Source organism: Lethenteron reissneri, chromosome 69, assembly GCF_015708825.2.
Source record: "Lethenteron reissneri isolate LAM-NWPU_2019-01 chromosome 69, ASM1570882v1, whole genome shotgun sequence".
NCBI classification, from domain to species: Eukaryota; Metazoa; Chordata; class Hyperoartia; order Petromyzontiformes; family Petromyzontidae; genus Lethenteron; species Lethenteron reissneri.
This window is the reverse complement of record NC_083847.1, coordinates 500,064-513,579: the sequence shown is the minus strand read 5'-3', so window position 1 is coordinate 513,579 and position 13,516 is coordinate 500,064. Positions and strand designations below refer to the sequence as shown.

Sequence of the window (13,516 nt, the reverse complement as noted above, 5' to 3'; positions counted from 1 at the left end):
GTGTGTATCTGTGTGCAACTGCGTGTGTGTGTGTATCTGTGTGCAACTGCGTGTGTGTGTGTCACTGTGTGTGTGTGTGTGTCACTGTGTGTGTGTGTGTGTCACTGTGTGTCACTGTGTGTGTGTGTGTGTGTCACTGTGTGTGTGTGTGTGTCACTGTGTGTGTGTATCTGTGTGTCTCTTTGTCTGGATCAGGAGGAGCCTCTTATTGTATGGGACCGATGAACAAGGACTGCTGGTGAGATCCTACACACTCACTCACTCACACACTCACACACTCACACACTCACTCACATACTTACACACACACACTCACACACTCACGCGCACACTCACGCGCACACTCACGCGCACACTCACGCACACACTCACACACACCCTCACGCACACTCACGTTCAACAACCACGCAACAACAACCGCCATCCGCCACTAAGTGGCGGTGACGTCACCACAACGCTTGTGCCAGGCCATGTGCACCTTGAGGTCACGTGAAGTGCCGAACGCCCGCTGGCAGGAGGTCACGGGGCAGACCCAGCAGGTGCCACGGGTCGACTGACCGAGATGACCGAGATGACTGGCTGATGCACCACCTGTGCCCCCTACTGTACCAACTTGCTGTGCTTTAGCCCCCGGCGCTCCGCTCGTTGTTGTGAGCGTCGCTCCTCCGCCCTCCGTTGTTGTTGGAGGGCGACTGCCTCCAACTGCCCAGCAGCGTCCTTCACGAGCCTCCTCCACTGAGGCCGATCTTGACACCGCTGGTACCAGTCATCGGCAAGTCCACTCAGCTCCACGTCCTCCTGTACCACATCACTCCATCTCTCTAGCCCGTGCCGCGCCCGTTTAGTCCCCTCGATCCGGCCGAACAAAAGCTGTTTAGGCATGCGGTGGCTGGGCATGCGGGCTACATGACCCAGCCAATGCAGCCTTGCCTGCCGGAGGAGCTCACCGATGGGACTTTGCCCAGATCTTTCAAGAATTTGTGAGCTGTTCACACAATCCAGCCTGCAGGTTAAACCCAGGATGGATCGTAGGCAGGCCAGCCTAAATGTTTATAACCAGCGAAGATGTTCCATTAGGGGGGGGGGGGGGGGGGGGGGGGTCCACGTTTCGCAAGCGTGGACAAGGGAGGGCGTGACTGTGGCCGAGACGACCTGAAGCTTCGTGTCCGTCTCAGCCTCCCCGTGTCTCCGTGTCTCCCGTTTATCTGTGTCTCTGTGTCTCACCGTGTCTCCGTGTCTCCAGGTACATGTACACTCTGTGTCTCTGTGTCTCTGTGTCTCCGTGTCTCCAGGTAACTGTACACTCTGGACCGCTCGCTCCCCGCGTCTCTTGTCTCAGTGTCTCCGTGTCTCTGTCTCACCGTGTCTCCCCGTGTCTCCAGGTACCTGTACACTCTGTCTCCCCGTGTCACCGTGTCTCTGTCTCACCGTGTCTCCCCGTGTCTCCCCGTGTCCCCAGGTACCTGTACACTCTGTGTCTCTGTGTCTCCGTGTCCCCAGGTACCTGTACACTCTGGACCGCTCGCTCCCCGCGTCTCACTCTGTCTCTGTGTCTCACTGTGTCTCCAGGTACCTGTACACTCTGTGTGTCTCTGTCTCACCGTGTCTCCCCGTGTCTCCCCGTGTCTCCCCGTGTCCCCAGGTACCTGTACACTCTGTGTGTCTCTGTCTCACTGTGTCTCCAGGTACCTGTACACTCTGGACCGCTCGCTCCCCGCGTCTCGGCATCTGCGCGCTCCGGACCAGACGCTGGAGGTGCTGATGAGCGATCTGGACCCGGCCGTCATGAGCCTCTTCTTCCAGCACACCGGCGTTACGGCGCGGCACGTCACCCAGGTCACACACACAGACACACACACAGACACACACACACACACACACACAGACACACACACACACACACACAGACACACACACACACAGACACACACAGACACACACACACACAGACACACACACACAGACACACACACACACAGACACACACACACAGACACACACACAGACACACACACACACAGACACACACAGACACACACACACACAGACACACACACACACAGACACACACACACACAGACACACACACACACATCTACACACACACACATCTACACACACACACATCTACACACACACACATCTACACACACACACATCTACACACACACACATCTACACACACACACATCTACACACACACACATCTACACACACACACAGACACACACATCTACACACACACACATCTACACACACACACAGCTACACACACACAGCTACACACACACACAGACACACACACACAGCTACACACACACAGCTACACACACACAGCTACACACACACACAGCTACACACACACACAGACACACACACACAGTTACACACACACACAACTACACACACACACAACTACACACACACACAGACAGACACACACAAACACACACACACACACACCACACACACAGACACACACAAACACACACACCACACACACAGACACACACACCACACACACAGACACACACACACCACACAGACACACACAAACACACACACACACACCACACACACAGACACACACATCTACACACACACACAACAACAACAACCGCCATTCGCCACTAAGTGGCGGTGACGTCACCACGACGCTTGTGCCAGGCCATGTGCACCTTGAGGCCACGTGAAGTGTCGAACGCCCGCTGGCAGGAGGTCACGGGGCAGACTCAGCAGGTGCCACGGGTCGACTGACTGAGATGACTGAGATGACTGGCTGATGCACCACCTGTGCCCCCTACTGTGCCAACTTGCTGTGCTTTAGCCACCCGGCGCTCCGCTCGTTGTTGTGAGCGTTGCTGAGTGAGCGAGTGAGTGACTGACTGAGTGACTGGGTGAGTGACTGGGTGAGTGAGTGGCTGAGTGAGTGGCTGAGTGAGTGGCTGAGCGAGTAGCTGAGCGTGTAACTGAGTTAGTGGCTGATGCACCACCTGTGCCCCCTACTGTGCCAACTTGCTGTGCTTTAGCCACCCGGCGCTCCGCTCGTTGTTGTGAGCGTCGCTCCTCCACCCTCCGTTGTTGTTGGAGGGCGACTGCCTCCAACTGCCCAGTAGCGTTCTTCACGAGCACACACACACATCTACACACACACACACACAAAGCACACACACAGTGACTGTGTGCGCGTGTGTGTGTGGTGTGTGTAAATGTATGAGTAGCGTGTGGTGTGTGTGTGTGGTGTGTGTGAGTAGCGTGGTGTGTGTGTGTGTGATGCGCGTGTGTGATGCGTGTGTGATGCGTGTGTGATGCGCGTGTGCGTGTGTGATGGCATCTGCTGCGTGCGTGTGTGATGGCATCTGCTGCGTGCGTGTGTGTGTGTGCGTGTGATGCGTGTGTGTGTGTGTGGATGCGTGTGTGTGGTGTGTGTGTGATGCGTGTGTGTGGTGCATGCGTGTGTGTGCGGTAAATGTGTGCGGTGCGTGTGGTGTGTCTGGTGTGTGTGATGCATGTGCGACGTGTGTGTGCGACGCGTGTGCGACGCGTGTGCGACATGTGTGACCCAGTGATGTGTCTGTTTCTCTGCAGATGAGCGGCATCGCAGACCTCATTCCCGGATCCATCATCGATGACGTTCTGTTTGACCCGTGCGGCTACTCCATGAACGGACTCACGGACAACGTACGCAGAGAGACACACGGGGGGAGAGAGACACGGGGGGAGAGAGACACGGGGGGAGAGAGACACGGGGGAGAGAGACACGGGGAGGGAGAGAGACACGGGGAGGGAGAGAGACACGGGGAGAGAGACACGGGGGGAGAGAGACACGGGGAGGGAGACACGGGGAGAGAGACACGGGGAGAGAGACACGGGGAGAGAGACACGGGGGGAGAGACACACGGGGAGAGAGACACACGGGGAGAGAGACACGGGGGGAGAGACACACGGGGAGAGAGAGACACGGGGAGAGAGACACGGGGGGAGAGAGACACGGGGGGAGAGAGAGACACGGGGGGAGAGAGAGACACGGGGAGAGAGAGACACGGGGAGAGAGACACGGGGGGAGAGAGACACGGGGAGAGAGACACGGGGGGAGAGAGACACGGGGGAGAGAGACACGGGGAGAGAGAGAGACACGGGGAGAGAGAGAGACACGGGGAGAGAGAGAGACACGGGGAGAGAGAGAGACACGGGGAGAGAGAGAGACACGGGGAGAGAGAGAGACACGGGGAGAGAGAGAGACACGGGGAGAGAGAGAGACACGGGGAGAGAGAGAGACACGGGGAGAGAGAGAGACACGGGGAGAGAGAGAGACACGGGGAGAGAGAGAGACACGGGGAGAGAGAGAGACACGGGGAGAGAGAGAGACACGGGGAGAGAGAGAGACACGGGGAGAGAGAGAGACACGGGGAGAGAGAGAGACACGGGGAGAGAGAGAGACACGGGGAGAGAGACCGGAGAGAGAGGACACGGGGAGAGAGAGAGACACGGGGAGAGAGAGAGACACGGGGAGAGAGAGAGACACGGGGAGAGAGAGAGACACGGGGAGAGAGAGAGACACGGGGAGAGAGAGAGACACGGGGAGAGAGAGAGACACGGGGAGAGAGAGAGACACGGGGAGAGAGAGAGACACGGGGAGAGAGAGAGACACGGGGAGAGAGAGAGACACGGGGAGAGAGAGAGACACGGGGAGAGAGAGAGACACGGGGAGAGAGAGAGACACGGGGAGAGAGAGAGACACGGGGAGAGAGAGAGACACGGGGAGAGAGAGAGACACGGGGAGAGAGAGAGACACGGGGAGAGAGAGAGACACGGGGAGAGAGAGAGACACGGGGAGAGAGAGAGACACGGGGAGAGAGACACGGGGAGAGAGACACGGGGGGAGAGACACGGGGGGAGAGAGACACGGGGAGAGAGAGACACGGGGGGAGAGAGACACGGGGGAGAGAGACACGGGGGGAGAGAGACACGGGGGAGAGAGACACGGGGGGAGAGAGACACGGGGGGAGAGAGACACGGGGGGAGAGAGACACGGGGGGAGAGAGACACGGGGGGAGAGAGACACGGGGGGAGAGAGACACGGGGGAGGAGACACGGGGGGAGAGAGACACGGGGGAGAGAGACACGGGGGAGAGAGACACGGGGGGGGAGAGAGACACGGGGGGAGAGAGACACGGGGGGAGAGAGACGCACGGGAGAGACACGGGGAGAGAGAGACACGGGGAGAGAGAGACACGGGGGGAGAGAGACACGGGGGGAGAGAGACACGGGGGGAGAGAGACACGGGGGGAGCGAGACACGGGGGGAGAGAGACACGGGAGAGACACGGGGAGAAAGACACGGGGGGAGAGAGACACGGGGGGAGAGAGACACGGGGGGAGAGAGACACGGGGGAGAGAGACACGGGGGGAGAGAGACACGGGGGGAGAGAGACACGGGGGGAGAGAGACACGGGGGAGAGAGACACGGGGGGAGAGAGACACGGGGGGAGAGAGAGACACGGGGGGAGAGAGAGACACGGGGGGAGAGAGACACGGGGGGAGAGAGAGACACGGGGGGAGAGAGAGACACGGGGGGAGAGAGAGACACGGGGGGAGAGAGACACGGGGGGAGAGAGACACGGGGGGAGAGAGACACGGGGGGAGACGTGAGTGGAGTTTGTGATCTCCCCGTGTTCTACAGAGTGTGTGACATCTGTGACAGCTTCATAGCTTGTCAGTATAAATACTGATTGTTTTGTGTGTGTGTGTCACTGTGTGTGTGTGTGTCACTGTGTGTGTGTGTGTCACTGTGTGTGTGTGTGTCACTGTGTGTGTGTGTGTCACTGTGTGTGTGTCACTGTATGTCACTGTGTGTGTGTCACTGTATGTCACTGTGTGTGTGTCACTGTATGTCACTGTGTGTGTGTGTGTGTGTCACTGTGTGTGTCACTGTGTGTGTGTGTCACTGTGTGTGTGTCACTGTGTGTGTGTGTCACTGTGTGTGTGTATTACTGTGTGTGTGTGTCACTGTGTGTGTGTGTCACTGTGTGTGTGTCACTGTGTCACTGTGTCACTGTGTGTGTCACTGTGTGTGTGTGTGTGTCACTGTGTGTGTGTGTCACTGTGTGTGTGTGTCACTGTGTGTCACTGTGTGTGTGTGTCACTGTGTGTGTCACGTGTGTGTGTGTCACTGTGTGTGTCACGTGTGTGTGTGTCACGTGTGTGTGTGTCACGTGTGTGTGTGTCACGTGTGTGTGTGTCACGTGTGTGTGTGTCACGTGTGTGTGTGTCACGTGTGTGTGTGTCACGTGTGTGTGTGTGTGTCACTGTGTGCGTGTGTGTCACTGTGTGCGTGTGTGTCACTGTGTGCGTGTGTGTCACTGTGTGCGTGTGTGTCACTGTGTGCGTGTGTGTCACTGTGTGCGTGTGTGTGTCACTGTGTGTCACTGTGTCAGGGTGTCTACTGGACTATCCACGTCACCCCCGAGGCTGGCTTCTCGTACGTGAGTTTTGAGACGAACGTCGCTCTGGACTGCTACGACGACCTCGTCGCTCACGTGACGCGAGTCTTCCAGCCCGGACGCTTCATCACCACCCTCTTCTTTAACGAGGTAGCTCACACACTCACTTACACACTTACACAGTCACTCACTCACACACTTACACGCTTACACAGTCACTCACACAGTCACACAGTCACTCACTCACTCACACACACACTCACTCACACGCTTACACAGTCACTCGCTCACACACTCACACACACACTTACACACTCACGCACTCACACACTCACTTACACACCTACACACTTACACAGTCACTCACTCACTCACACACACACACTCACTCACGTGACGCGAGTCTTCCAGCCCGGCCGCTTCATCACCACGCTGTTCTTTAACGAGGTAGCTCACACACTCACTTACACACTTACACAGTCACTCACACACTCACACACTCACTCACTTACACACTCACTCACTCACACACTCACACACTTACACACTCACTCACTTACACACCTACACAGTCACTCACACACTCACACAGTCACTCACACACACACTTACACACTCACGCACTCACTCACTCACACACTTACACACTCACTCACTCACACACTCACTCACACACTCACACTCACTCACTCACACACTCACTCACTCACTCACACACTCACACACACTCACTCACTCACACACTCACTCACACACTCACACACACAGTCACTCAGTCACTCACACACACACTCACTCACTCACGTGACGCGAGTCTTCCAGCCCGGCCGCTTCATCACCACCCTGTTCTTTAACGAGGTCACTCACTCACACACTTACACACTTACACACTCACTCACACACTTGCTCACTCGCTCACACACTCACTCACTCGCTCACACACTTACACACTCACTCACACTTACACACTCACTCACACACTCACACAGTCACTCGCTCGCTCGCTCACTCACACACTCGCTCGCTCACTCACTCACACGCCCACTCACACACTCGCTCACACAGTCACTCACTCGCTCACTCGCTCACTCGCTCACTCGCTCACACGCTCACACGCTCACTCGCTCACTCACTCACTTACACACTCACTCACTCACTCACACACTCGCTCACTCACGTGACGCGAGTCTTCCAGCCCGGTCGCTTCATCACCACCCTGTTCTTTAAGGAGATCACTCACTCACACGCTCACACAGTCACTCACACACTCACACAGTCACTCACTCACTCACACACTCGCTCGCTCACTCACACGCTCACTCGCTCGCTCACTCACTCACACGCCCACTCACACAGTCGCTCACACGCTCACTCGCTCACTCGCTCACACGCTCACTCGCTCACTCGCTCACTCACTTACACACTTACACACACACTCACTCACTCGCACACTCACTCACACACTCACTCACACAGTCGCTCACACGCTCACACGCTCACTCACTCACTCGCACACTCACTCACTCACGTGACGCGAGTCTTCCAGCCCGGTCGCTTCATCACCACCCTGTTCTTTAAGGAGGTCACTCACTCACACACACGCTCGCTCACTCACACACTTACACAGTCACTCACTCACTCACACACTCACTCACACTCACTCACTCACACACTCACACAGTCACTCACTCACACACACACACGCTCGCTCACTCACTCACACACTTACACACTCACTCACTTACACAGTCACTCACTTGCACAGCCACTCACTCACACAGTCACTCACACACTCTCTCACACACTCACTTACACACTCACACACTCACACACTCACTCACACACTCACTCACACGCTCGCTCACTCACTTACACACTTACACAGTCGCACACTCACTCACACACTCACTTACACGCTCACTCACTTGCACACTCACTCACACACTCTCTCACACACTCACTTACACGCTGTTTTTTGTTTGCATTACGACTGCAGGTATTGTGGTCTATGCAAACATGACTCCTTGTAAAAAAGGTGTCAGTTTTGTTGCCAGATAGGAGGGTAAAAAACCAATTATCATATTTTTTACTCGCAAATGAGGTTCCAATGTTGTTGTTGACCTCGCTGTGGTTGTTGTTGTTGTTGTGGTGGTTGTTGTTGTTGACGTTGTTGTTGTTGTTGTTGTGTAGACGTCTCCGTGCCGCATGTCTGCCGGCTCGTCCCCGACCGTCGCCGGCTTTGAGCTGCTGACGCGTCAACTGGCCCAGTTCAGCCACAACCACTACAGCCTGCACTACTGCAGCTTCACACGCGCCGCCAACAACAACACCAACAACAACAACACCAACAACAACAACACCACAGCAGCAGCAGCAGTAGAAGCAGCAGCAACAGTAGTGGCAACAACAGCAGCAGCAGCAGCAGCAGCTACAGTAGAAGCAGCAGCAGCAACAACAGCAGCAGCAGCTACAGTAGAAGTAGCAGCAGTAGTAGCATCATTATCAGCAACAACAGCAGCAGCAACAACAGCAGCAGCAACAACAGCAGCAGCAACAGCAGCAGCAGCAACAGCAGCAGCAGCAACAGTCGAAACAGCAGCAGCAACAACAGTAGCAGCAGCAGCAGCTACAGTCGAAGCAGCAGCAGCAACAGCAGCAGCATCATCAGCAGCAGCAGCAGTTGCAGCAGCAGCAACAACAGCAGCAGCAGCTACAGTAGAAGCAGCAGCAGCAACAGTAGCATCATCATCAGCAACAACAGCAGTAGCAGCAGCAGCTACAGTTGCAACAACAACAACAGCCGTTGCAACAACAACACCAGTTGCAGCAACAACAACACCAGTTGCAGCAACAACAACAACCGATGGCGTGGTCAACAACCCAAGCACCAGGGCTGGCGGTGGCAACAACTTTGACAAGGCCAACAACAACAACGACGAGACAACAACCAACAACAACCACCACCACCACCAGCTGCAGCTGCAGCCGTCGCTGACGCAGCAGGGCTAGCAACAGTTGTGCAGCAGCAACAACAACAACAACAGGAATGGCAAGCGGGGCAACAACAATCAGACAACAACAACATCAACCATCAGACTACAACAACCATAAGACTACAACAACCATAAGACTACAACAACAACAACCATCAGACTACAACAACGCTAACTGTGACGACAGCAACAATATCATCATCACCATCGTCACCATCACCATCATGGTCATCATCACCATCATCATCACCATCATCATCATCACCATCATCACCATCATCACCATCATCACCATCGTCATCATCATCACCATCATCACCATCGTCATCACCATCACCATCGTCATCACCACCATCATCACCATCATCACCATCGTCATCACCATCATCACCGTCACCACCATCACCATCATCACCGTCACCACCATCATCACCACCATCATCACCATCGTCATCACCATCACCATCATCACCACCATCACCATCGTCATCACCATCACCATCATCACCATCATCATCATCGTCATCACCATCATCGTCATCACCATCATCGTCATCACCATCATCGTCATCACCATCATCGTCATCACCATCATCGTCATCACCATCATCGTCATCACCATCATCATGGTGGTGGTGTAAGTCTTTGAGGATTTCACTGCTCTCTATAGAAATATAGATTGTGTTGCAACAACAACAACAACACCATCAACATTGTCAAGATCACTGTAACAACATCATCATCACTATTACCACCATCACTGTAACATCATCACCACCATCACCACCATCATCACCATCATCACCATCATCATGATGATCACCAGTATCGGATGATGGTGGAGATGGGTACGAGTCTTTACACTCCTACACACACACCTACACACACACCTACACACACAGCTACACACACACCTACGCACACAGCTATACACACACCTACACACACAGCTACACACACACAGCTACACACACACAGCTACACACACACAGCTACACACACACCAACACACACCTTCACACACACCTACACACACACCTACACACACACCTACACACACACCTACACACACACCTACACACACACCTACACACACGCACACACAGCTATACACACGCGCACACGTATACACAACAACAACAACCGCCATTCGCCACTAAGTGGCGGTGGCGTCACCACACGTAGACACACACACAGCTACACACACACACAGCTACACACACACTGATACGCACACACACACTGACACGCACACACACACTGACACGCACACACACTGACACGCACACACACACTGACACGCACACACACTGACACACACACACTGACACACCTACACACACTGACACACCTACACACACACACTGACACACCTACACACACACACTGACACACCTACACACACACACTGACACACTGACACACACACACTGACACACACACACACTGAGACACACCTACACACACTGAGACACACCTACACACACTGACACGCACACACACACTGACACGCACACACACACTGACACGCACACACACACTGACACCTGCACACACACTGACACCTGCACACACACTGTGACACACCTACACACACTGACACACCTACACACACTGACACGCACACACACACTGACACGCACACACACACTGACACGCACACACACACTGACACGCACACACACACTGACACGCACACACACACTGACACACACACTGACACACCTACACACACACACACACTGACACACCTACACACACACACTTACACACCTACACACACACACTGACACACCTACACACACACACACCTACACACACACACTGACACACACACACTGACACACACACACACTGACACACACACACTGACACACTGACACACTGTCACACACACACTCTGTAAACCGGTACAGATTGGGCCAGACAATCCCGAATGCTGAAAGGATCGGCTGGAAAATTACTCTGTTGGGATCACGCACACGGCAACAGCAGCGGCAGCAGCTACAGCAGCAGCTCCAAGCAGCAGCAGCAGCAGCAGCTCCAAGCAGCAGCAGCAGCAGCAGCTCCAAGCAGCAGCAGCAGCAGCAGCTCCAAGCAGCAGCAGCAGCAGCAGCGGCAGCAGCAGCAGCTCCAAGCGGCAGCAGTAGCAGCAGTAGCAGCTACATCTTGCAGCTTGAAGCAGCAGCTGCAGCAGCAGTAGCAGCAACAGCTGCAGCAACATCACCATGGACGTACCATCATCTTCACCATCATCACCATGGACGTACCATCATCATCACCACCATCACCATGGACGTACCATCATCATCACCACCATCACCATGGACGTACCATCATCATCACCACCATCACCATGGACGTACCATCATCATCACCACCATCACCATGGACGTACCATCATCATCACCACCATCATCACCATGGACGTACCATCATCATCACCAACATCACCATGGACGTACCATCATCTTCACCATCATCACCATGGACGTACCATCATCATCACCACCATCACCATGGTCGTACCATCATCATCACCACCATCACCATGGACGTACCATCATCATCACCACCATCACCATGGACGTACCATCATCATCACCACCATCATCACCATGGACGTACCATCATCATCACCACCATCACCATGGACGTACCATCATCATCACCACCATCACCATGGACGTACCATCATCATCACCACCATCACCATGGACGTACCATCATCATCACCACCATCATCACCATGGACGTACCATCATCTTCACCACCATCACCATGGACGTACCATCATCATCACCACCATCACCATGGACGTACCATCATCTTCACCACCATCATCACCATGGACGTACCATCATCATCACCACCATCACCATGGACGTACCATCATCATCACCACCATCATCACCATGGACGTACCATCATCATCACCAACATCACCATGGACGTACCATCATCATCACCACCATCACCATGGTCGTACCATCATCATCACCATCATCACCATGGACGTACCATCATCATCACCACCATCACCATGGACGTACCATCATCATCACCACCATCACCATGGACGTACCATCATCATCACCACCATCACCATGGACGTACCATCATCATCACCACCATCATCACCATGGACGTACCATCATCTTCACCATCATCACCATGGACGTACCATCATCATCACCACCATCACCATGGACGTACCATCATCTTCACCACCATCATCACCATGGACGTACCATCATCTTCACCACCATCATCACCATGGACGTACCATCATCTTCACCACCATCATCACCATGGACGTACCATCATCTTCACCATCATCACCATGGACGTACCATCATCATCACCACCATCACCATGGTCGTACCATCATCATCACCACCATCACCATGGACGTACCATCATCTTCACCACCATCATCACCATGGACGTACCATCATCTTCACCATCATCACCATGGACGTACCATCATCACCATCACCATGGACGTACCATCATCTTCACCATCATCACCATGGTCGTACCATCACCACCATCACCAGTATGATCAGCATCTTCATCACCGCCATGGGCATCAATATTATCACCACCACCATCATCGTCATCACCGTACCATCATCACCATCACCACCATCGTCGTACCATCATCACCACCATCACCATCGCACCATCATCACCATGGACGTACCATCACCACCATCACCACCATCGTCATACCACCATCATCATACCACCATCATCACCATGGACGTACCATCACCATCATCACCATCACCACCATCGTCATACCACCATCATCACCATGGACGTACCATCATCACCATCACCACCATCGTCACCACTATCATCACCATGGACGTACCATCATCACCATCATCACCATGGTCGTACCACCATCACCACGACTTTATTATTATTATTTTTCGTGTCCACATTTCTCTGGAATTTCACAGCGGCGTAGTGCTGTTTACCCCCCACCCCCCCCCCCCCCCCAATTTTAAAATCCACAATTCTCTGGATCTATAAAGCTATAACACAACAACCCAAGTATTTTTTTTCTCTC

At 54.2% G+C, this 13,516-nt stretch overlaps 2 protein-coding genes across 2 annotated transcripts; both read left to right on the top strand.

The window, feature by feature from the left end:
- Positions 1-200: 200 nt before the first annotated feature.
- Positions 201-11,005, top strand: LOC133360605 (prophage side tail fiber protein homolog StfR-like). Its single transcript, XM_061579398.1, has 5 exons — positions 201-238; positions 1,686-1,836; positions 3,589-3,681; positions 6,437-6,592; positions 8,633-11,005. Exons 1-5 carry the CDS (start codon positions 213-215, stop codon positions 9,449-9,451), a joined length of 1,245 nt encoding a protein of 414 aa, XP_061435382.1. The 5' UTR covers positions 201-212; the 3' UTR covers positions 9,452-11,005.
- A 722-nt stretch (positions 11,006-11,727) lies between these two features.
- LOC133360606 (uncharacterized) lies at positions 11,728-13,044 on the top strand. Its single transcript, XM_061579399.1, has 2 exons — positions 11,728-12,858; positions 12,920-13,044. Exons 1-2 carry the CDS (start codon positions 11,728-11,730, stop codon positions 12,998-13,000), a joined length of 1,212 nt encoding a protein of 403 aa, XP_061435383.1. The 3' UTR covers positions 13,001-13,044.
- Positions 13,045-13,516: the final 472 nt, after the last annotated feature.